Here is a 26,483-nt window from a genome sequence, read left to right as displayed (position 1 = left end):
TTTTGTGATATCCTAAGCATCTCCACAGTTAACTCACCAGTTGGCTCTTTTCAGTTTGTCATAGTTTTCCTGCAAGAGGAAATGATCCTTCTCCTCCAAATTACAGTGTCAGAGAATGACCAGTTCTGCTTTTGAAGCTGTGTTTGTGATAAAGATATTTTTATGAAGAGAGGAATTACTACTCTAGTTTTTTTGATTAATAGTCTGATGAGTGCAAATGTCTTTAATCTCTTTTTAATTCCAGGCTAGCAGTGGAGAGTCCACATCAGTACCAAACACAGAAGTCCTGAGTTTCTAGCTCAGCAAGGAGGAACTTTAATTGTGTCATGTTGGGTGTTGTTCTAGTCTTCTGAGAGTTGCCTTCAACATCTTCAGCTTCCATCCTGAAACTTCAATGTGGATGCAAATGGAATTATCCAAGTCCAATTCAGTGAGCAGTACATTATTTCTTATAGGAAGTAAATCCTTCCAGTACAATTTTAGAAACAAAATGTCTTCTTAATTTGACTTATCCTAACTCTAAGTGAATGAAAAATGTTTTACATGATCCTCAAAGCACAGTAAAAAAAATTGAATTACAAGATTTTTAGAAGCATGAAAGATAACTCTCTGTCAATTTTTGGTACTGACTGATGTATTTATCATATTCATGAACTGGGAATAAGAAGTGGGAAGTAGTACTTTGTTGATTTTTTTTAACCAGGAGCTTCTTTCTTGTTTGGCTCCAAAGAGACACTGTAGGCTGTGATGTCACCAGACTTTTCACTTCCACAGTGAGATGGTTGGTGCAGATAACACTGACTGTGTTTAGATTTAATTTTGAGAACTCAGGTCTGTAAGAAGCTCATCACTTTCAACTATTTCTGGTTTCAGTGAGGAGCAAGCTCTGAAAAATTTCAAGTTATTTAGTGATATTTGACATGCTGTACTGCATTTCACTATTGTTGAAAAACCCCCTTCTCTTCATTCTTGTTCTGCCTCATTTCACCTCATCTATTTTGGGAAATTCGTGATGATATTTCCTGACTTTTGAGTGATTGAAGCAGTTGAGATACGTTAAATAATGTTAAAACTTAAAATGTTAATTTTCTTACTGTTTCTTGAATTTGGATTTAATTTCTGTGTTTTGATGTACTGGGTAAATTTACCATGGTGTCTTAGGTATTGAATTATCATTTATTTTGCATTTTGAGTGTTATCTATACAGTGCAGTTGTTATTAGTTACTATTAATTGCTTTACAGTAGGGATTAAAATCCACAGTTAAAATCTTGAAACTCTTTTGTACTGGAATTCTGCAAAGACATGATTAAACACAACTTATTTCCAAGACAGATTCATAAGGTATCACTGTGGGGGAAAATAAGACAAAAGAACAGGAGCAGGAAAATAAGTAAAACAATAGAAGGATATGGTTAATTGTTACATTCTAAACAGGATGGGGGTATAAATGCAATTATTGATATACACGACCAGAAAATGTTCAAATGGCAGGGTTTTTGCACTAGAAAAAATAGTGAGAAATATATACATAGATGTATTTTTAAATCCTCAGTACTGTAGTCTCTTTCACAGTTATGTATTTCATCTCTTACCTTTGTTACTTAGTTTGACACCACTGATGATCTTTCCAGGTAAATGAAAGAGTAGCTACAGATGGGTGAGGCCCTACAAGCCAGGGCACCTTTTGCTCAGACACCACACAGGAGCTGCATCTGCATAAGTGAATGTGTGATGTCTGTGTGTGAAGTAATCATTTATTATGCAAACATCAAAACTCCATTATATCTAATTTTATTAAATATGTACATGTTATTACTATTTAAAAGAACAGGTATCATTCCAAGATCTGCAAGCTTCTCTCTAGCCCTGAGAGCTGCGGCAGAGCCTGTATTAATGCTAGTTTAGAAGCTGGAAGCTAATGCGGTGTCACTGCCAGTGACACAGCACCACCTCTGGAGGCAAAACTTCATCGGCTGTACTCTTTAGTTACAATCAAAAAAAAAAAAAAAAAAAAATTCTTTCCTGACAACAATATATTTGTACATGGTTTAAATTTCCCAACTCTGTCCAGCTTGGAGGATGGAAGCAAAGAATTCTGTCATGATTAGGATTCTCAGATGCTGAAGAAGGGAATTCGTACCAGAAACATCTGATGATAAAGGCTGTTTAAAGGCAGAGAAGGGGGCACAGGAAGCAAAGAGAAAGATGCGTCCATCTCCTCTGCTGGTATCCAGCCAGGAGCTCTCAATATTTTTCTTGCTCAGGGTCCCAAGGCCTCAGTGAGGATAATGTTTCCTATCAGTGCCCCCCCTTCCCATCACCTCTCCACTAAACTGGTAAGTCAGCTTCTTCTTAACTTTCTTGACCTCGCCTGTCTTGCCATAGTTTCTCAAAGCCCGTGCCATCTTCTGGTAGGTCATTTTCTTGCGGTTGCCTTTCTGGATGCCCCAGCGATGTGCCAATGCTTCTTTGTGTTTGGAGGAGAACTGGAAAGTACCTTTCTCCTTGTCCACCCACCAAATGCTGTCCTTCATGTCCCCGTTGCGAAGAAGGTCCAGAAGGAACTGATACAGACGGATCTTTTTCTTGCTGCCTGTGTGAGAGTCAAAGAAGAAACCAGTGGAGCATTAGTATTTGTGTGTAGTTCCTCGTGAAACAGCAGTAAGTATCTAAGTATTTCAGCTAGCTTGGGAGGTGCATAACTTCTTCAGTTTGCAGCATTTATAACAGTAGACAATGTAACACAAAATGTGGGTTGATGTACCAAGAAGAAAAATGCAATAAGTAATTCCAAAGGCTAAGCTTCTGAAATTAATTTGCTAAATTGAAGCTAATTGAAAAACATTTCTAATTAAAAACTAACCTAAACCTCATTTTGGAAGTTGATACAGAATATGACTCTCAGGTACTGAGCAACGACAGATATGTATTTTATTAAATTGGTTCTTCCTTGACTTTCTTGTCTTGGTTTTCCTGGCTGTTAATAGAAACTGGAAGGGAAATGGCAAAAGCCATTTCCATTCGGGAAGCCTGAATAGATAAAGCCAAAGGAGGCAGAGGAATACATTAAGAAATGAGGTTTGAGATAGTTACAGTTGTGAAAGATTCAGAGGACAGAGAGTGCAAGGAGACAAGGAAAGAAAAGCTTTGGCCATGGCATAAAATATTAGCACAGCAGTTCCACAGTTTTATTGATTATCATCATGGTAATACAACACCTGCTCAGTTGATAGCTTGACAAAATCCTTCTGTTTTCACTGACCTGTTTCTCCATGCATAATTCCAGGCCCAGGGTCCACACCATCATTCTCCCCATCTGACACCTCCAAGGGGGGGCTCTGCCTCTCTATGTCCTCCTCGTCAGAGCTGGGCTGAGGTGGAGAGAAGTACATCCGGGGCAAATAGGACACCTTTTGGAGAACAGAGCAGTAGAGGGAGAAGGCAGTGATACAGGGTAGGGCATCAAGATTAAAAAAGGAAACGTAATGAAGACAGGCACAGAGAAAAGTGGGGAGAAAGTAAGAAGTATTGGAAAATGTCCATTGTAATACTGAGTGACTTAGTTGTTGACATTTATAATAAATACCGTCCTATTAAGAAACACTTTCAGATAACAGTCAGCACTTACACATGTACAACAATGCACCTTTACAAGAGGGAAGAATGAATAATGTTGTGAATGTCAGAGCTTTCTCATATCTTATATCCCATGCAAGCAACACTGTCCCTCTTCCCCCATATCTCCCCAAAGCTTGCTTTTATCCCAATGAGTTTCTGATCCTGGTTGTCTATCCCCATGGTGAAACTGCTCTTCAGAACAACTTTTTTCCTAACACAGACCATCTGGAGCTAAATTCAAAGAGATGAACAGTTCTGCCCTATCATGGCTGGCTTTGGCTCTGTTGTCCCCTTCCTTTCTCAGGCATAGTACATTCTGACAGCGCCGAAACCCTGTGGGGCTGCATCCAAATCTGGAGATGGGATTATACCAATTGGTCAGCTTTCTCTTAAACTTTCCCCACGGGGAGAGGAGTAACTTTAATGCTAAGATAAAGGATATATCAGCCCATATTCTCTTTTCCCAAATGGCTCTCTGAAAATTCCCCATTAGGGGGGAATTTCTCATCTGCAAAGCTAGCAAGCTAGTTTTTGTGCTAAATTCTCTTGCCCTTATATAGAGGTGTTGTCAGAAGCAGTGTGGAATATACCTCAGCTCTGTAAATTCTCAGTTGTGGTCTGGTTTACTAGGAAACATTACTGGTTGCCACAAATTATTGCATCTTCTTGTTTAATAACGTGAAACAGGTCAGTCTGAAGGGTGTGGAATAAAAACCTGGTCCCTACATTAAAAAACCCAACCAACAGCCCCCAAACCCAGCAGCATATTTTATGTAGCTTTCATGAAATGGGACAGATGATAGTCTTTGAAAGTGAGCTCTCTTTGTACTGCTCTTCTCCTTCACCAGGAAATGTGACTGCTAGGGCTCAGGATTTGTCCCAAGCTGCCACAACAAGCCTGGATATGAAGTTCTGTAAGGAACAGCTTTTCCTGGTGCTTCAGGCTGATTTCAGCCACAAGGTACTGGGATGCAAGCAAGCCTAGAATCTAGGCCATCAGCTCTTTTTGTGATTTTTCTGCTTTGTTTGCAAAGGACCTTCTTATCCAGCAGGGAGAAAGAGACTGAGAAAGCTGCACAGAGCTTCCTCAGACACTTTATTTCTTCCATTAAGGGGTCCAGGCAGCAGTCTGAATACATGGGGTATTAAAGGGGCTTTTATAAGGTTAGGGTACCTTAGAAAATGAACCAATAATATCAAAGATTGAAAAGCTAACCAACTACTTAAAGGTTTTAGGTAAAAAGTGACCAATCACCCAAGGGATTGAAAAAGGACCAATTAACTCACAAAGAGATAAAGCAGGGGTCTGCAAGAGGGGGTAAAATATTTCTAGCATTAGTCATTCTAAGGAAGCAATTTCTTATCTAAGGGATGATATTCCAGGGAGGCTCTGCCAGGGTTTCTGCTCCTTCCACAAGGAAAGGATGCTTTGAGCCTGGTGCCCTCCCAAGGGCACACTGAGGTGGGCAGTGGGTGTTCAGGAGTGACACCACTCACCCTGTGCTGGGCTTGGCCGAGTGGTGCCTTTCAGAGCAGCTTTGCACCACCTTAAAATGTGCCAATAAGGCTGTGCAAGGGCTGGTGGGGCCCAGCAGCTGGCAGTTAATGAGCTGGCAGATTGGCTGCAGGAAGGGCAGCATTGGGCAAGAGTGCCTGTAAGCTTCCTGTCAATCCCCAGGAGCGAAACTTCAGCTCACCACAGTCACCCTCAGCTCCTTGCAGTTGAGAAAGCTGCAGCCTCAGGGCTGGGAAGGGAGAGAGGGAGACACTGTGCCATGGGGGAAGGGGAAGGAGAAGGTGGGACAGTGTCCTACAGGGGAGGGAGATTGGTGCTCCCGCAGAGAAAAAGGCTGTAAAAAGCTGGAGTGTTTTGGGAGGTGGTGTGGGAGTCAGGAACCCCTTCTCTGGGACAGTGGCAGGGGACATGGTGTCCTCCAAGCCAAGGCAGCTGCAGAGCCCAGCCTGGGGGTTGAGTAAGCTTTCCCCACCCTGTCCCCACTTTCCCTGACTGCTGTATCTCTGCTTACACTTCCTCTGCACCTGAAACCCAGCAAGGGCAGTACAGTGTCACACACTTTTGGGACAGAGTCACAGAGGACTGCCCTCTGTACTACAAAGAACCAGGTTACTAATACACTTCTGGAGAGAGAAAACTTAAGGAACTTCTAGCTACTTTCCATATTCTGGTGTTTTCTCAGGGTCTAGCACCTATATGTGATTTTCCTCTTTCTAAAGTTCTTCTCACAGCTTTCCAACCTTCTCTTTCATTCTCCCTTCAGAATAAATGTTTTTTCTTATTTTATTATTTCTGAGGCACCTGTTGGCAGGCTAACGAATCTTGGTCATGAACGGGATAAACTTCAAATTTGATTTCACAAAATAATGTGATACCAACTGCAAATTAAAGAAATATCTCTGCATATTCTTCCTTTATTGCAAACAATAACTGATATTGCAGGACAAGCATGCTAGTTAAAAACTAGCAAATTTAGAGGATTAAAACTTGCTTCCTGCTTCTGTTTCTTTGCCTGGGACTGAGACACACCAGAAGCTGAACTTCAGAGCAGGCCAAGTACTATTTGCATGAGCTATTCTAGGAATAAAAGTAAAGTAGAAAGCCAAAGATCCCCTGCTGGTAAGGAAAAGGAGGGTGGAGGTGAATTCTACGTACAAACATCTGCAGCTTGGTGGGTGTGGGTCAGGGAGATCATAGTGCCCTTTATCAAAAGTTGTAACAAAATTAGTTCCCTGCCTTTCATCCTGAAATGAAAGACCATAGCTGAGTAGTATGAACGGGGATAAGAAGTGCCCTCTCTTGTTTTTTGGCTGTGTTTCCAAAGACATCCCTAAAGGGGTTCATTTTCATCCTTTGCCTTGGCCAGAGGTAATTGTTGGTCATTAGGTATCAGCAGTTGCAATGAGCAACTGAAACAGCTTGAAGCTTCCCACAGACTGCTGTTCCATGATGCATTTTTTTATATTTGTAACTTTCTGTTCCTAATTCTTTGTTTGTATCTACATCTTATATTCTATTCCTGATTTTTCGATGGCTTGCAGTTTCCTGTTGTCAGTGTTAACTTACTCATTCTATTTTTTCTCTTTCTTTTTGATTAATACAGTATTAACATACAATTTCAGTTTGCTTTGAGCAGAGAAACCCAAAATGGTAAGCCCATGCATGTGGCTTTTCTCACAAAGTTTCAGCAAGGGTACTGTTACATGCAGCACTGTCATCAGAAAACACTCTTTTCTCCAACTTCAGTTCTACTCTGTCTTGTATTTAGGACTGTATTTATTTCAGGTACATTGGGAAACTTTAGCACAAGTGCTCCCAGCTTTCTTACTGCTCCCAGTAATGACTTTGGGCATATTCTTGTAGGGTCAAGAGTGATTTCCACACCTGCTATGCTTAGTTTCTTTGCAGTATGATGGAACACCTTCTAATTTCAGCTAAGTGAGAACTCACTGGTGCTTTGGTGACTACTGCATAGTGGAACATCTTTTTTCTTTTTTTTTTTTTTTTTCAGGGAAATGCCTGGCTTAATGTAAAACCTGAGCACAGACAAGACAGTGTGCTTTGGTTTGTGACTTATTTACTCCCAGACATAAGCACAAATGGGTTGTCCTCAGCCTGTGGTAGAATTGCCAGTGACTTGACTTTGTTAGCATTTCTCATACAAGTAATATAAAACTGTCAGGGTTCCTTGGAAATATTTAAAACTTTACTACTACTTCAAAGCTCAGAATTACTTCTTAATAGTCATGGGTACCCTCACTATGATACAAAGCTTCTCAGGTCCAGTTCATCTGCAGAATTGCAGACCAGTTGATTTTCATTCCAAATCAAACAAAAATTTGAAATTCCAAACACCTCCACAAAATGCAATTCTCATTTAAGACAGCATGGGGAGCATGATTTCTTATTATCCAGGTAAAAAGATGGTTAAATACATTTTTTTTCCTGAGAATGAAGAGCTTTACACGCCCTAAGAACCTGATGAGCAATCTCTTTCACTTTATAGTGTGCATTCCCTAATGTACTATTTCCTTTAGCATTATTTATCACCTGAAATTCTGAGCAGGGGTTGGTAGCCATACCTGATGGTTGAGTCCAATGTGTGTGGTTGGGATTGCAGAGTCCAAGACATGCATTTGCTCAATCTCCATGTGCCTGTAGAGCTGCTGCAGCTGGGGAGGCTGCACACTCTGCAGCTCTGTGAAATGGTTGTCTCCAAAGGTCTCAAATTCACTGTGCATGTGGTGTGGATGATACTCCCAATAATGATCTGAAGGAAAAAAAAATAGATTGTCTGTCATTGCAAGATTTAAAAACGTGGTATTTACCTGGCTTTCATTGAGTCTTACTCCTGTCACTGCCATTTCTGTCCTCTCCAAACCACTCCTGTTGACCTGTCTCTCTCTGCTGACAATCTGCATAGAACCCTGTAAAGTTTCTTTTCCTAATCTCATAAATTCCTGTGACTGGGAAGTATTACTTAAGCCACTTTAAGTAGGACAATACTCTCAGATAGTGAGATGGATTTCCATGATAATTTAACACAAGATACAAAAGATGTTAATGCTGGCACCTTTCTCAAGAAGAGAATGAAACAAGATTCAAAACATTGTCATTCTTGAGACAACAAATTCTATTGATTTACATACTGTCATATTCTTATTACACTCTTCCTCATGGCATGGAAATGAGGAGGTGGAAAAAATGTGACGATTATTCTGCAGCTATCTTTAGTCTTTATTTTACTGTGCTAGCAAAATTTCAGGAATGCTGCAGAAAAGGCACTTTTCTAGATATTTCCTGCTGTGCTGTTTTTCACACATTTTAAAGTACCAATACTAGAGAATAAAAGGATAAACACATGTGGAAATCTGGTGTACACTCTATACAGGAAAGCTAAATTCTAATGAAGGCTCTTTATCTTTTTTATCTCTTTGGTACATTTGAAATTTCTGTGATAATTTGGATTTTTTGAAAAAATATAAAGAAGTATTTAAATAACCACTATCATGTTTCCTGATTCATTTATCTTTGAAATGAAATTCCATATCATCCTCAGTTTTAGATTTCTAGCTTTTTTATTTCAACATACACCTTCAGGTTTTTAGAATGTCATATTTTCTGCTCAAAATTTTAAATTTTCTATGGGAAATGTGAAGTATTTATATATAATATAAATTTATATATTTACATATTTATGTGCAACCTGTTTTTGAAATCAGTGTCAACACTATGTCCTCTACTCTGACTGAGCTTGGAACTAATCTTCCAGGCTTCACCTTTTTGTGCATCATTTTATGCATGGCTGAAACTTCTTTATTATATTCTGTGTAAGAGTTCTAATTAGGAGCAATTGTCTTGTTCTGCAATATAATGTTATTGTGCACAATGTTGTCTGGGTACAAATGTGCTATGAATATTTTTCTTAAATATCAAGTTAGTTCTTTTTTTCATCTCCCATCTCCTCATCCTTCCCCATTTATGTTTCAAACAGTTAAATGTAATCACACTGAGGATTTGAAATCCAAGGGAGTGACTTTGAATGTGGCTTCCTTTGAGGGGACTCAGTGATATGTTTATACCAAGCACAGTTGCACCTGAGAAGCTGTAAGCTCTTTCAGCTGCCTTTGTGCTCAGGCCTGTAGAAATTTATTTGGAAGCTCTGTCACAACAATTATGACACCAACACTTATTTTTTGTCCTTTCTGCTTTTCTGATTCATGAATAAACCTCATCACTGCATGTGAAAGGGGTGGAAATGTACTTATAAAAGCATCCAGGAAGCTACTGCATTTCTTTGTCATTTCTTCTCTTTATTGTATGGCACTTTCTATGGGTTAGGATTTTATAGCCCTAAGATAATTACAATGTATGGTAGCAGTTCTTCATGTTGCAGTTCAAGAGAAAAATCTCAGTTTCTAGGGTAAAAAAATGAGGTTTGTGGGTGCAAAGGACCCAGGTGTTTTTACATCCACATCTGCTTCAACCCAGGAAACAGCTGAGTGTGTGAGTTGAAATCCATAATTTACCTAAGGCTGTGTACTGGTAGGAAGCTTGGAGCACTTCCAGTGTGAACCTTGGAGTTGGTAACTCATGTTTTCTCTGGGTTAAATTAATGCAGATTTCTCTAAATAGAGCCAGCCATTGAGGTCCAATATACCATAGGCATCTCTGCATATTAAATTGTTGAGAATACATCACAAGAATAATCCAGACTCTTGTTCCTTAGAGTGATCTGGCTCTGCTTGCTGTGTGGAAAGTGCTCTGTCAGAGGGCAATGCATATTCCCAAAGATCCCTTGTCATTGATAATTTACAACCGCAAATGAGATCAATGCATAACTGGGAGGATGACAAAGCCCAGGAAAAAGTCTCTGAGGCTGTCAGTGGCAGGTCTTCAGCTGTGGAATGTCTTACTAGCAGCAAATGTGGTGGCCAAGAGAGAGCCAAGAACATTTCCAACATGCATAGCCATGAGTATCTCTGCACACTCTAGATGGTCTACTTTTGATTATTTTAAAATATTTTTTTTTATCAGCAGTAATGTTTTTATACTTTGAGACACCTCTTCATTTTTTTAGCCTATGACAAGGTTACTGTTGCTCCAAAACTCTTCTAACTTTTACCTTGGCAGATCAATTAACCTATGGAACATTATTCATGCATATTCATGATAATAACTAATTAGTAATTATCATATTAATTACTAAATTCCTTTTTTATGGGATTAGATGCTGCTGTAAAAATAAAGTAATAAAACAATGCTATTAGCACAGCATATAGGATTTAAAGTAATGACAAAATAGTACTATGCTAAAAAAAGATCTATGTCAGAAACTACTTCAACACAAATTTATGTCCAAATATTCAAGTTGTGATAGGCAGCAAAGTCCTTATTCTTTCTAAAATATCTATAATTTCCCAGTAATGCTCAGGAAAAACAAGATTGGTTTAGTAACGTTAGAAGAGAAATTACGAATCTGTCTCCACAAGTCCTTCTGCAGTTAACCATCCTGACTAAGTTATTGCACATGAAAATAAAAAGAGAAAAATTTAAATATCTGTGTCTGCAGATATTTGAGTTACCAGAAACTCTTTACTTCTATGCTCTTTGTAAGTGTTTTGTCAGTGACACATAGCAATTTTTTTCTTTTCTCTAAAACATGGGGGTGGAAGGAAGAAAAAAGGAGATAAAAATTCTAGAAATGGAAAGTGCCTGTTCTTTGGGTAAAGGAAAATGTCATTAAAAGCCAAGCTATACCTACAAATGGAGTCATTATGAGAAATTTCATGTGAAGTGAAAGAGGATGTGAAAAAATTCTTTCTTACAGAGACATGGAGATCGTGTTTGTTTTGGTCTTGTATGTAGTGAAAGGTTAGAGGAAGGACAATAATGAATTCTGTACTCCCTCCCATGCCAGAGAGGATGTTGGCCTGTTGGGAAGCAATAGCTGACCTAAAGGCGTTGTGTCAATATTCACCATGGAGGCAGACTCTCACTCCTCAAGTGAGAAAACCTGACTCAACTTTCTCATGCACCTTCTCATCACTGTAAATTGCTTTGCTCCTCTTTGAATAGATGAATAATGCTAGAACCAGCAGTCAGAACATGAAACAGGCTCGAGGAAGGTATTTATAATAAAAGGGGAGCAATGGCTCAGTCTGCATTACGCAGTGTGAAACGGGGCAGAAATTGATGAGCCAGCTCCGGAGCAGGAAGCGCGACAGCTCTGTCAGCACAGGGCTCTGCCAGGCTGGGACACAGCTGTGGCCAGGGCTGGGCTGCAGCTCTGGCCAAGCTCTCTGCGAGGCTCTGCTCTGGCCTGGGCTGATTTGCCAACACATGGTGAACCAGGAGAGAGTTTCTTTCCCAGCTCCACACTGCGTAGCTTACAAGTTCCCACTGTGCTTTGCACAGGGCAAGGAAAAACCCATAGAGGAAATAAAAATATTGAAGGACACTGGAAACTCAATGTCCTGATGAGACACTACAGAATCACTCTTGAATAGAGTGTTGTGGTGCTGGGTAGAGCATTGTCTTATCTAAAACAATGTTAGACTCTCATCAGCTCTCACTTCACAAACTTTGTGACTTTAATTATGCCAAATGTTCAAAAGCCTACGGGTCAGGCCCCATCAAATCATGTGGATAGGTTTGAAGGGAGGGGATTTTTTAAATGAAGTTTGGAATTCTTTTTCTTTTTCATATAGCATTTAAGACTAAGGTTCATGTGTTTGGACTTTCCTCCACTTGTATGTGAGCTAATAAAATCAAAGCTGGGATTCCTAAATGGTCATGTTAATCCAGGATGTGGAAGAAAAATAAAACCCCAGATCATGAAATCCAGTAAGTTCCATGAGGCTAGCAATGAAATGAACAAGGGGCAGCACTCAGCTTCATACAAAAAGCAATTTTTACTAAACCTATAATGTTTGGTAATAACATAGAGACAAAGCTGCAGTGGAATTTTGTAATTACTAAGATTGCATTAGTGTTACAAAATATGCTGTGTTACACTTACAGACTTACAAGGGTGGGGTGATGGGCTAATACATGATCACTCAAAGCAGCTTCTGTCCTGCATGACTTTGTGTTTATTACAGTATTTAAAACATAGTCACACTGCAGTACAGAAAATAATCACACACAATGCTTGTGATGATGAACATACCATGTTGTGGTTTTGCCTGTTAATTTCAGTGTTCACTTATGGAAATTATTTCCTACATGTTACTCACTAGTGGCATAGATCTACAGATTTTTTGGTGGACTTTAGTACTATTTTTGTAAATATGGAGTAAGGGTTTCCTTCAGTACTATATTTGAGGAAAAGGAAAAGTAATGCATGTATCTGCAGATTAAGACATTGCCATCTCCCTTTCACAAAAATTAATTTTCTAGCAGTGAGAGAAGTAGTCTGACACCTCAGGAAATTTTCCTATTTCCTATTTCTTTAGCAAAATCAGAAGTATTATTCTGTCTAGTGGCATCTATTTGCATTAATTGCTAGCATCAGGGTGCATAGTGATGCTGAGCAGACCTGCAAAAGTATTTTTATGTATTGTCAGTGATCTCACTGTACCCCAAGCTGAATGTCTCTCTCGCAATTCTGTTCTTGTTTCTTCTTTTTATCCTCCCGTCTAGCCAGGTTCTTGTCTCTTTCACTGCTGTCACTGCAACACCTTTTTCTTCCTTTCTCCCTCAATTTTTCAATCATTGTGCCTTTTTCCACTTTGTTCTGAACACTTAATACATATTTCTAAACGTACTTTGTGGCAGCCTTTTCCTGCTCTCCTGCATGGCTCTTCTCAAGACTCTGTACTTCTGTCACATAAACAAAATGAAAGCCAAAGTTGGGTTTTTCAATGTTTATTGGAAAGAAGGAAACTACAATAATTTATGGGTTTTAGTCACCATCTGTATTTTTTGGTTGTTCATTGCTCTTTTGGACTGTGATCAATCCAGGATAGTGCAGGGCACAGATATTTATACACAGTCAACTACATTACAGGTGCTTTCATAAATAAAAATTTGACTGAAATGTGCAGGCTGGGTTTAGGTTGCCTCTTCCATAAGCACTTACTGTAGGAATTAAAAATATGTTTTTGGGTTCTTTAGGACAAGTGCAGCACAACTTTAGACAAAAAAATTTCTGTTTAAAGTTCTGTTTATGTACTGCTTAGGCTATAACCCATATAGGTCACTATCCAGTTTTTGTAGTAGTCATTATGAGGAGTAAAATCATGTTAGTGTTCTGAGAAATATAGCTTAGGAACAGCCTTTCAATAGAAAAATGGGCAGTAAACCAGATGGATGATAAAATTGTGAAAGATAAAGGGATGTTTTTGCTTGAGGTAGCCTAGACTTAATGACAGAAAAGTTATTTCCCAGTGCTTTTTCCTACATGACATCTTTTAAATTTATTGTTTAATTGTCCCAATTGCCTTTTGAGATAATCAATGTTATCCTGTTTTATGAGTGTGCAAACAGGTAGGGGGTATAATGTAAAAACCCTGAATTTCCATGTGGAATTGGCTGGGTTTGGTTAGTGAGACTTGACAGATGCCATGAGATAACTTATAAAAACTGAATTAATTCTTTGCCTTCAGGTGTTAAGAATATCATAGGTGTTTCCTGAATGAAATGTAGAGAACAAATTTAGGTAGGAATATCTTTCAGCTAAATGCTCAGTGATCTTATCTAGTAATTCACTGCTCTTTAAGATAGCTTCTGCTGCCAAAGACAAAACAGTGCTGAGCTATGATTAGTTCACATCTTAAATTTTAACAGCAATGGGTCTAGTTGCTGTATCAGTGGGAATCTTTCAGGGAAACTCCAGGATCTGCAGGGACTGCCACCAGTAATACAGCAGAACGGTGCTTTTCCTTCCTGAGTCAATATTGACTCTGGTATTTCCAGGGTGGTGTTGCTGGACCATTGTATTGCACTGCAGACAAAATCCACAAAGCAAGACTCTTGCCTCTGCATTGATTTAGAGTCCAGTGCCCAGACAACATTAAAATATAGACACCAAATGTTTGAAAGCACATATATAAATTGAAGTGATAAATAATCATACACCATTCTTACATTGAGCTATATTTACATACAAACAGGTACAAGGAAGTTTTCAATAGATTTGGAGAGAGGAAGTACTTGGTTGCTCTGGAGGAAGAGTGAAAGTTAAAGTTAGGTGTGGCAGCATGCAATAGAGATCAAAAGAAAGAGAAAAATACATGGAGTTGAAAAAGGCAAAATACTAAAGAAGCTTAACTAAAATGAAAGCACAAATAGATTATCTAGGACCTAAGTGAAATGGGAATTGGACATGGGAACACAAAAAGAGTGTTGCAAATCCATGTTCTCAAAATGTTGATAAGCAAGCTGAATGCTTTTGATCTGCAGAGGAAAATAAAAAAAACAGTAAAGATAATGAAGAATAGGGATCATGAGATCCTACTTTCCTGGAAACTCCTTGCATCATAGAGTGCTTTTCAAAATGCTCTTTCAGAGAAACCATGTTGTAGTTGCTGAGTTAGAACAAATAATATAATAATATTATATTATTAATAAAATACTTTTTGTTCCTGATTCAAAAATGTGTTCTTCTACATTATAAATCACAGCAATAGATTTGTTATTTTCTTGTATCTCCTAAATCCGTTTCCTGTGGTAACTTTATGCTCCAAGGAGATTTTTTTTTTTTACTTACCACCATGACTCTCTCCATCACTGTTGAGATACTGGTAATAGTCATGGGGCTGTCGGTAGAGGTCTGACTCATAGGGTACCATATCTTCAGAGGGCTGTAAAAAGAAGAGGAATTTTTAGAACAGTAAGTTTACACAAATCCTTTCCAAATTATTCATATAGTTAGTGCAGGGTTGATGCCAGCCCATTTTATATTGCTCAGGGAAAGAAAGGGGAGATTTCAAGTTATTATTGAATCAGCAGAAATAAAATGTGTGACACCAAACACTGGTTTTGGGGGGGGAAAAAAAGACTAATCCCAATAGAAAAGAGATCCTGTGTAGCAGAACTTGTGCAGTTGTAACACAGAAATCCCTTGTATCACACACTCCAGCCTTCTGAGATACTGCTTTAGAGATGCTGTAGATATTAGGCACAAGTAAAGGTGACATATTTCCTTTGGTAGTAACAGACATATTCTTTTATTGATGATGATGATGATTATTCCTGCACACAAAGAGAAAGCAGAAACTTGTCTTGCCTAAATATTCTGATTGTCTGAAGGTCTGACTAAATGGAGGCAATCTGTCAGAGGGCATAAATACATTTATGACAGAGGGCATAAACACACTTTCTTTCTCAGTTACTGTCCAAGGTGGCCTCTAAATATTTGCTGCTCCAAATCTACTGCACAGGGCTTTTAGATACACAGTGAAGACTTAAAAAGTCCAAATGTGGGGCAAATAGTGAGTTGTGACCTGCTGGATGCTTAGCTGTAGAACTGAAGTCCTCTCTATCTTCTTAAAACAGGTGACATAGGGTAACTTTCCCACTTCTCCTCCTCCTCAGGCCCAGTACTCCAATGTGAATACTGATCAAGATCTCACATTGTCGCAATAAAAGTTTTTACTATTAGTTGTGCACAATTTTGTTGCTTCATTTAATGTTCCTTCTTGTTTATTTCCAGAAGGAAGAGTTAGAGAAGACAATGTCTGTCACGGGGTTTTGTTAAACCTTGGTCCAGTTAAGTTTGTTACAGTATTTTCTTCCAATCCAAACAAATTCTTGTGCTGTCAACAGCAAACGAGGACTCAACCACCCTGTCTTTCCTTTTTTTGGAAAGGAAATTATTTCTAGTATTTCTTGGTGTTAATAGAAACATTTTAATTCTATTATTTAATTAGTTATTTAATAGTTATTAATTATTTTATTCATAACTAACTTTGAAGGACAAATATTTAAAATAACTGATAACTTAAATGAAGGGCGTGTTTCTAGTGCTTACATTTCAAATGCCTCTCTGTATGTCCCAAATCCTTTCCCTCCTTCCATGAACCTGTCACATTTTTTAACATCTGCATTTTTAAAGTTTATGCCGTGGTGACAGCATGACAGAAGTACAGGAGAGCTTCTATTTTCTTACTCCTCTGGACTGCTTGAGAGCATGGAACCTAAGGTAGCAGCTGTCACTAAAATCCAGATGGAGATGGTAGATAATGTAGCTAGCTAAAGGAAAGGACCTTTTTAGGGTTTTTTTCCTGGTTTCTTTAATTCTTCTGGTTAACTCCTTCAGTTCATTCTGTTAGAATTTGGGGATTTAAAGATTGTCCCTTTCTGAAGATTAATATGTTAGAGCTCATACCAAAAAAATCCCAACAAAACACTTTCAGAAATTACTTTGGAACTTGGTAAATCCTTAGTAGGAGCCATGTGTTGTATAGTGTATCATTAAAATGCACTGGGTAAGATTGTCTAAGACTTCATGGCTTTCAGCACACACACTAACTGGGAGTCACATCCATGGAATATTTAAAGCCTCAGGAGAAAATCCATCACCTGGCTACAAGCTCCAAATATAACTGGTGGTGGTGGATAATTGCTTTGGGGAATTCTTGAGAAGATGATAACCCACAAGCTAAGGGAAAGAGTAAGGAAAATGGACAAGTAATTTAATTGCAGGAATACCAGTGGCAGGACTCTTCTCTGGTCTCCAGAGCTGTTCTTTCCAAATATATGTGATTACAAAATAATTGCCCTTTATTGACACAGAGATACAATGGGAAGTATAACCTATATTCCAGATTTCAGGAGGGTGGTCAAAGAAGACAGTTCAGCATGTATTTTCTCCATGTTTCTGCATTTTCTCTATGTACTTCCTTGGTGTTTTCTCTGTGGTTATATGTATTTACCCATCTTCATTCCTTCGACCTTTTGTGTACTCTGATCTCTGACATGAAAAAGTAATGAGTCTGTGTTTTGCTGTCCTTAGGATGAAGTTGTGAATGGAATTTCTCCTTTTCATTATCTTTGCAAATTAATTCATTCCACTCCCTCATTTCCTTTCCCTAAATATATGCTTCCTGTTAAATACATAAACTTATGCATTCATATTCAGATTTTTAAATTATTATAATTTATGTTATAAATTAAAAACTAAATTTATAATTAGTATTATAAATTAATATAATTCAAAGGAAGGCATTCATGTTCTCTGAAAGAGAAAATGTCTACATCTAAATGGAAAATGCGTATCATACTAGTTGGGAAAAAGGAGGTTAAAAAGTCATATAGATGTACATTGTTTGAAAGAAAAATCTCTGTTTCTCCTCAACTAAAATACTAGAAACTGCTAGAAATCATTAAGAAGTTAATACCTAAATGCATTGAAGTTTTTAACGCTGATAACTATTTAGCCAAAAGTAAACTTATTTCAAAAGAAATCAGTATCCTGTCAATCTAGGCTTAATTTGCTAAAATTTCCACTGATAAAACCAAACACCTATCACTTATATTTTTACAGAAGTATAGCTTGGCAGGAAGGCCAAGCATCAGTCCAAAAGTAGATAAAAAATACATATTTTAGGCATGGAAAAGAACGTTTGGCTTTTCCTAATTGTGCTTTTCCTTTGTTGTCTTTTCAAACTCCCTCACTTCAGACCAATATACATTAACAGGCAATAGTGTCTCACAGTCTGACAGCTGAGAATGAAATATTTTACCATTCTAAAGCTACTTTTACAGCTCAGGTGCATGTTCAATGACCAGAGCTAAAGGGAGGTGTGTTAAATAGACTCTTGATTCCCTTAATCTCTCTATTATGAATCCTTGGAATTTTTGTCCTTGGATCTGTTTCCTGTCCAGTGATCCTTTTGATAAAACATGGATGTGTGTATCCTTGTTAACCCATGCCACTGGACCAATTTGTCCCCACAAAGGACTTGTAATGCCACCGCTTGGTGTCTGATCCTCAAGGGCACAGTAACTAACATGGCAAGATGTATATTAAATATTTAAAAGCCTACTTATCATAAACTTAATCAGATGGTGGTTAAAGGACATAGAGCAGCATGTATTCTCTCAAATTATCCTATGGGAAGGTGGGATATTTCCCTCTATTTATTAGAGAGGCTATCTCCAATAACCTATTTTTAATTGCCTTCTGATTTTTTGGGGGGTGGTTTGTTGTTTTGTTTGGTGGGGGGGGGTTTTGTTATTGGTGGTGGTTTTTTGGGTATTTTTTTTTGGTTTGTTTGTTTTTTTAGAAAAGTTTCTTTAGAAATGTTTTCTCTAATTAGAGAGAAGTGGTTTCACCATGTACTGCTGTTGCCTCTTGTGCCAGTCTTTACCCTCTTGCCCTGTCCTTCTCTGGAACCTCCCCACCCACACCCATTTCATCATCTTACTGACAGCACTTCCATGACACTGAACTGTTTTGTTACTCCTGGCAAAAAGCAAAGAATAGCTTATGTTTAATATTTAACTGGTGTCAATGGCCATTTGTTCTATCGGTTGTTTCCACGCAAAAGAGTGACTGAAAGCTTTGTTAGAATCCCATATTTGTGGTCTAAAGTTGGTATCTCCTTTCATGCATGCCATGAGGTGCAGTACACTATCTAAGACAGTGTTCTACCCTCAAGTAAGAGGTCAGCAAACAATACTTTCTGTCACAGACTTTGATAAATGAAGAGTGGCCTCAGTCTTCCATCTTTGCCCTGAAACTCAAGGCAAAAGCCACAAAACCAGACAGAGAAAGCTCACTTGGCATTGGTTAAGAGAGACACATTGGACTCAACTAAATGGCAGTCTGAAAATCTTGTTACTCCCAAAGATTTTGTCAGATAATTCCAGGAAATTGTAAAATCACTAAATTGTAAAATCACTATTCACTAGCATGTGATCCAAAAATACTTCAGACAATTTCCAGTGATGTGCTGCTGAGACAAGCTTTAAGGCCAAGATTAAATATATTTCCTTGGAAAAAAATTACAGTATAACTATTTTAGAAAAGATGAGTAAAATTATTAGCATGATTACTCATTGGGCCAGCCTCACTGGACCGTGTTGACAATGCAGTTGTGTGGAACAGAACACTTCTGTGGGGCATTTTTGCTCTCATGCAAAAATACTTCATTCAAAGCTGTCATTTCTACAGGTGGCTACTTAAGAATTCATAAATGAATGGAACCCTCTTCAGGCAGAGGTGTTTGACTTAATAATTTTCTGACCCATAACACAACTGAATTCTATGTGCATTGGAAGACACAGACCCAGCCTGCCGAATTTTTTCCCCACACGATTCCTAATCTTCAGAGGAAGATGCAGTGCTCCCAAACCATTTAAACAGTGTTTTCCAGCTGCAGGATAAGAATTTCCTGGCACAGGCAAGAGAAAGCAGTTACTGACCCACCCTCAACTGCATGGGGAGGGGTGGAGGAGGGAAGTGTTGCTGCAGCCCCTGCCTAGAAACAGGCTCGTGTCTCCCCGCTGAAAACGTCCCAGGAGACACAGACATGCAGGGCTCTAGCTGGCAGTGCTCAAAGTGCACTTAGAGCAAATTTGAGAGCACAAAACCACAAAATTGCTAATTTTTTTACAGTTTAATCACAAAAATAAAAATCTAATTGCCCTGCTTCAATAAGATGTAATTGTGTTTTCACTGCCGGTTGTATCACTCATCAGAACACAGTTCAGACAGAATATTAAATGCAACACAAATTAGAATATGGGCCAAACTGTGATTTTTCACTCAATTTATTCAACATACGTCCTGGAATTCAACACTGGGGAAAAAAAAAAAGACAGAAAACTTGGCTATGTGTTAATGAATGGACAGAAAATTAACAATTGGTGGTTTTTTGTTTTTTTTTTAATGGAGAGGCAGTTTTCTGGGGGAGATAAGGACAAGGTTTGTGGTTTTTTTTAATTTTATTTTTTTTAAGCTCCACAAGTAACATACTGAGAAATCTCTATATACATTTTTATTTTCTTGGTTTCTATTCTGATTTCTATTCTGTTGCACTTACAGCAGACCCATTGGGAAATTCTGTGTACTTAAGAAAAAGAATAATTATTTTTAGGGTTTTCTCACCCTTTGGGTAGATAGGTGATTTCAGTGACACTAAAGATAAACTGAGAAAATAAAGGGTCTCCCCCAAAAATAAGATAAATACTTTCAGTCATCATGAATTCTGAACATGACAGGAATTCAAAGGGCCGTCTTTCTGGATGGAAGATAAGAAATGTCTTTAGTCTTCATTAAATGGGACAAGGCAACACCAAAACTTGATACCAGTTTTTGTTAAAAAGCCCTTGAATCTGCATTGTCTCTTTTTGTTCTCTGACACATGAATAGCAATTACTGTAAGCTATCTACCACATAAAAAGCCAAGTGAACCACCTTATTTGACACCTCTTCAGCTTCTACAAACTTAACGAAATCTATTTAAGGCCTCTTGTACCCATTCTGCTAAGAGATTTCCCGTTAAGGCTGGTTTCTGAACAACAGGTTAGTGACATGGTTTTCTTCATAAATAATAATTTTTGAACTCACCATACGATAAATTGCAGCAGTACAACAATGCTTCAGAGTTAAGGAAAGGATAGACCTGCCCCATAAGCACACAGAAAAAGCAGAGAAAGCATTGAAGGACCCAAATAAGGACCATAGGATTTTTTCCCCATTCGCCAATTGCTTTTTCATAGTCAGGGTATTCAAGATAATTTAGTTCAAGAAAAGTTTTAGTTAAAAACTAAAATGCCATCCTTGCAAAGAACACAGAGAGTCCTAAAATCTGCAAGATGTAAATCAACATTCAACAATTCTTCTCTCACAGATTAGTAGACAGTGCAATACATAACTAAGTCAGAGACTTCAGATGATTACGAATTACAGTCTGAAGAAAGACGGCTTTTATATCACGTAGGTGGCACTGAAGAAAAGAGATTTACTGACTTGCTATAAACGTCCCGTACAAAAATACCATACATTTAATCTGTGAAAACAAATGGAGATCAAAATCAGATACAAGTTTGGGGAGGAAATGTTAATTTCCCTTTCATTGCAGTGTTGTCACTAGTTTTATATATTGACCTAAGCCGAACTTCCTGGCACTACAAATACAGACCAAGACAGATATTCGTAAATAACAAAACCTGGTTTACTTTGTCTTTTGCTTCTGAGCCCAATGATCCATATTACAAATAAATCCATATACTCACAGGGGGAATTAGGGGAAATCCTTCCATCTTGCAAGCTTGCAACATTCAGCCAACTTCTTGAGTGAATTTTGCTTAATTCAGTTTTCAAACATCCAGAATAACTGACTTGCAAAAAACCATATTTAAAAAAAAAAAAAAAAAAAAAGTGGGGAGGGAAAGGAAAAATAAAGAAAAATGAAAATTAAATTAAAAAAAGAGAAAAAAGTGAGATCCTCGGACTCTGTGAAGTCCCTTAGCAGTGGCGGATCTCAGGATAGGAGGACCCTAACAAGTTTTCATAGTTTGCCCTAGTAGGTTGTGAGGTGAACTTCTTCCCGAGTTGTATGCGAAGTTCCTGATTTTATCAAATGTCTGTAGAAGGCAGATAGCCTGGGTCTATCAGCACGCTGTGACATCACTCTTGAGCCAGTTTGCATAAATCTCATTGCAGGGAGCTGTGGCGCTGCAGCAGGAAGTCTGCCCCAGCCATGGACAGGTGCTCTGCTGTATAATCAGCCTGGGCCTGCTATCAGCAGCCAGTGTGTGCTTCCCACTCTACATGACCCATAACCATGGTGCTGCTCTCAGGTTTAAGGGTAAATCATAAACACACACTCCTGGCAACTTCTGTGAGGCCAGAGCAGTGGCATAGACTGCCAGTTAATAATAGTCCTGTGTTGAAATTACGTGGCAATACCTAGCAGGTAGGAAAAAAAGAACGTGCAGTTTCAAATACACAGCCTTAGTTTATACAAAACACTGAAGTTATGCCCATGAGACTTCTGTCATCAGCTTTGCATGAGAGTAAATTCAGTGAAAGTTACTTTGTCCTCTTATTTCTTTCTTGCGAGCTCTTTTTTTTAATAATTCATGCAAGGAGAAAGTGAGTGGGGAAAAGGAGAAATTAATACATGTCCCTCATTATGACTTCCCTCAGGTCCTGAGTGCCTTTAACAGTGAATAGAGTACAAGATGTGTAGACTCCTGCCCAAAGAGTTGGGTGCAGAAATACTTTGTGTTAACTCTGCTTTCCTGGTTTTCTCCCCTCTCTTTATCCCAGTCTTCTGCTTGCATTTGGCTGTGCTGATCAAATGCCCTTCATACTCAGTGGCACGGGGCAGGCTGTAGGGGATGGGGCCTGGCTACAAGGGGACAGAGCTCTCATTCTGCAAAATGCCTTCTTGCTTTGCAGTTAGTTACTAATGGCTTGGAAAAGTGAAGTTTCTTTGTCTGGTTTGTTCCCCTTCAGTCTATGCCTATGTGCCACAGGTTCTGCTTTTGAAAGCAGCCTGTTCACCACTCACCTGGATCTGTGTGCTAGGGGAATTTCAGCCACTCCAGACTTCCTCCCTCGTACACTGGTAAAACCAGAGGCCACTCACAAGTTCCTCTCATTCCCCACCCTCAAGAACTCAATGAGCAAACCATATTAGCAATGGGACAAAATCAAGAACATGTGGGATATTAACTCTTGAAGCCTCTGGCTGAATTTCATCAGCATTAGTAGATACATAAGTATTTAATTCTTACTTAATTCATACCATGAGCTCTTGACTTCAGCCTGGGAATAAGCAAGCTGCTTAACAGTCCACTTCTGTCACTGAGATGGTTCTCAAGTCTGCCTCTGGATACCAGCCTGGAAGCAATCAAACCACCTGGGGGAAAAGGAGAGAAGCAAACTACCACCCTGATGATAAAATTCAGTGCAAACAGAGCAGAAGGGAGTGAACACACAAATCTTACAGTGGGTAATTGAATAATAGGTGATAAAAGCAGTTGTGGAAATTGTGTGTCTGTTAACAAGGCTATTCAGAGCAAGCAAGATATGCTATCTGATTCACTGCACACTGGAAGATAGCTTAAGCAGCTTCTGCAAGCATTAAGAATGTGTTTCATACAGAGAAGCTTCTATTAAAGTGGAATGAAACTATATTCCATAGACTGGATGATATTTCTGTACTGTCATTTAGCACAGGAAGTTGCCTAATAAGGACAGATATTTTGCACCAGCCTTACTGCACTCAGGGAATGTTAGATTGCCAACAATATCGACCAGGTCCAAGCACACAGTAATCATAAATGCACCAAGGCAATGGATATAAAGAATTAAATTGATTCTCTGTATGCTGAATCAAAACTAAATTATATGCCATAAGGTTTCAGGGCCAGTAGAAAGTCCAGCAATTGAGTAATCTTCCCAGAAAAGAGGGTATCTTCATAAATGGAAATGTTCAAAGTGAAATAAAGCACTTGTTTATCACATTTGTATAGCAACATCATTAGTAACAACCTTGCTGAAGTTCAACACAGACTAGTTTCTCACAATTATATATAACTGGTATTTTATCCTGTTTGTAAACACAGAATCTTCTCACCCCTAAAGCAGGGTCTACTAGAGGTGATACTTTTGCCCCAGATCCTTGCAGTTGCCTTATTAGATGACTTACATGCAGAAAATAGATGAAGTTATGAAACAGTTGTGTAGTAGGGAATTGATTTCCAGAGGTATGTGATGTGAACTGCTACTCACAGAATGCATTCTGACCTTCAAAAAGGCTTTTGAAGTAGGGTAGGGATCCTTTTCCATGATGGAATTTCGAGAATTAGAGAAAAAACAGATGAGTTGAAGGACTAAGTTTTTGAAAGATTATTTCTGATAGCATTTAACATTCATATGAATCTTTTTCCTCCAACCATCACCTCACTGTGTGTAGTTTTTGAAAATATTTCTTCCCGTACCTCTAGCCATTTTTTTCTTTAAGCTACTTCTAACCACAAACTACCAAAGCAAAAGCAGCCACATCACAGAGAGGTCTTGTCGCCTCAAACCTTGTTGGTGCTTGAAAGGTAATTTTCCCCACTACTAAACCACAGACAGCACCACTCATTCTGTAGTCCTTTAATCAGAAACAAGTATTTACACAGATTCTGCTACTGAGTTTTCTTGTAACAGAAAGACAATACCACCAAACATATCCCCTATGTGTTCCATATTCTCTATGTTTTAGCATGAAACTTGTTTTTATCTAGACCTAATATGGCTTGTAGGCCTTGTATAGCATCCTTTAACATTTACTATCCATTGAGATGACAGGGGTCTCTGACTGTGGACCCTGTGGGGTCTGGAGGACAATCCTCTCTGTATAACTGCTGATTGAATGCTCTGCTACCTAGCTGAGGATATGAGTTGAAATACCTTTGTTGCACATGTTGATATGAGAGAGTAGGAGGCAGAAAATGGCTGCAAATTCTGGCTGGAAATGATTTGTTACCTCTTTTTCTCACGTGGACCTGCACCTTAGGAACTTGAACAGTCTGACTATAGGCTCTCCTGAAGTTTGTGCTCCCAGTTCTACTGTGGCATTATCACTCACTAGTGTTCCCTTGTGATACCCACAGGTTTATTGGCATGAGTATATTTGAATAAAGACTTTTCCTTCCTATGTGGACATCCCTTCCCAGAGCTGATGCAGTTTGTTCTTGCAAAGAAATGCTTTTTACAGTTCAGCTTCCATGAGTTCCTGAATTTCATGTAACAGCATCTGTACAAAGACTTTTGCTAGTGGGAAATGTCTTTAAAATGTCATTAAAACATCAGTTTTAACTAACTTCAAGATATTGGCAAAGATTTTCAAGCATTGACTAGACTGCATCCATATCAGAATGGAGAAAACCACTTTCATTTGGAGGAAGAGAAAACTTCATGGATGTTTTAAGAGCTATTATGACATGAAATTACTTACAGAAATGAAAAGCATTTATTTTTTTCTTTTGATTAGTAACTTTTAGACTCTTCAAAAAACAGAATTCAGCAAAGAAGAAAATCTCTCTTCGGTAATTTATATGGCTTTAAGATCTATTTACATGTCAACTGCATTTTATTACTTACTGTATTTGGGAAAACTTGTTTGTGTTTTAAGGCATTTTCAAATAACTCTAAGACTTTATGTGTTTTTAATGATCTTCTGCATTCTGTGGACAACAGATTTTCAATTTACACATTTCTGCTTGCTTACTGTCATCCAATTTCTCAAACTATTTGGATCATTTCAAGCAATTCATATGGAAGAGTGCTTTGACACCATCTACTTTTGAAGTCTACAGCCAGTGTACATCCTACCTACAGTCAGCAGCACCAGTAAGGTGAAGGTAATATTGTCTATCATTCCTTCAAAAAGAACCTTCAGTCCAACAGAGGTTACCTTCCCTCTCACCTCCACACCACCTCCCCCCAGCCCCCAAAAAATCAGATACTTCAATGGTAAAAATTAAGTTATAAGGTTAAGGTGAATCTGTGATTTGCCTTGAGAAGAATATGCATTCTAATACTGCTGTGTGGTTCAAAGTGTAGTAAGTGGGAAGGATCAGGATATTGATTCTAGAAGGGGTCTTATGATCTGAACTCAATTGTTGATCTACATTCACTATTGGAGAGGATTCTTGCCCTGAGTCTGTAGTGACCTCTGCCAAGCTGTGTCAGAGACATCTTTGCTGTGTGGAGCTCAATTTGGATATTTAGGCAGCAGCTCTTTCTTGAGAGCTCAGCTGTATCTAGTCTTGCACTCCAAATGTAAATACTACTTTCCAGACTTTCATCTTGCTAGGATTATACCTCTTAGCAATCTCTCAGAATTCTAAAGAAAACAACACTAGTCACAAATAAACGTGATTTGGTAGCTGGTGGGTTTGTAGCTGTGTTTCTGGCTCTCTGCCACCACTTTGACAAGGACTTTGTTCTTGGAATGTTGCACAGAGAGGGGAAATGAAGTGTTCTTACATCCTCCCTGTGGATATTGGCTGCATAAGAGCTGAAGCAAGACCTAGGTTGCAGATTTTTGTGTGTGACCAGGCAGAAGCGTATGACACACTCAGGAGTATATTATCTGTAGAAACTTTTTACCAATTAGAAAAATTGTGTTTTAATTAATTACAACTCCTTCTTTTGTAACCTCAGACCATCTTTACTAAGTCACATGCAATTAGATTATTCAGTTTTCATTTTTTACTTTTTTGCCTGTGATTTTTCCAGGTGTCTTGAAATCTTCAGAGTTTAGTAAAAAGCTGAAATCCTTACCTAATCTGATAGAAAAATTAACAGCCCAGAGATAAGTAGCTCCATCTTAAGCTCTACCTTTCTTTAGGAGCAAAGTGTGCTTACTGCTTTGACAAATGCTATGTCA

At 38.5% G+C, this 26,483-nt stretch overlaps 1 protein-coding gene across 1 annotated transcript; it reads right to left on the bottom strand.

The window, feature by feature from the left end:
• Positions 1–1,159: 1,159 nt before the first annotated feature.
• On the bottom strand, positions 1,160–21,672 carry SPI1 (Spi-1 proto-oncogene). Its single transcript, XM_056492588.1, has 5 exons — positions 21,325–21,672; positions 14,849–14,942; positions 7,719–7,906; positions 3,265–3,412; positions 1,160–2,595 (listed from the first exon to the last, which is right to left on the bottom strand). The coding sequence occupies exons 1-5, from the start codon at positions 21,367–21,369 to the stop codon at positions 2,279–2,281; spliced, it is 792 nt and encodes a 263-aa protein (XP_056348563.1). The 5' UTR covers positions 21,370–21,672; the 3' UTR covers positions 1,160–2,278.
• Positions 21,673–26,483: the final 4,811 nt, after the last annotated feature.

The sequence above is a fragment of the Oenanthe melanoleuca genome, chromosome 5 (assembly GCF_029582105.1).
Source record: "Oenanthe melanoleuca isolate GR-GAL-2019-014 chromosome 5, OMel1.0, whole genome shotgun sequence".
Classification (NCBI taxonomy): Eukaryota; Metazoa; Chordata; class Aves; order Passeriformes; family Muscicapidae; genus Oenanthe; species Oenanthe melanoleuca.
This window is presented reverse-complemented; position numbering and strand designations above follow the sequence as displayed.

Excerpts from the sequence above, each read along its gene's own strand:
- SPI1 (XM_056492588.1), bottom strand. The coding sequence starts at position 21,369 with ATGTTGCAAGCTTGCAAGATGGAAGGATTTCCCCTAATTCCCCCT. Across the intron at positions 14,943-21,324 it reads GATTTCCCCTAATTCCCCCT|CCCTCTGAAGATATGGTACC; the intron begins GTGAGTATATGG and ends TTCTTTTTACAG. Across the intron at positions 2,596-3,264 it reads AATTATGCATGGAGAAACAG|GCAGCAAGAAAAAGATCCGT; the intron begins GTCAGTGAAAAC and ends ACTCTCACACAG.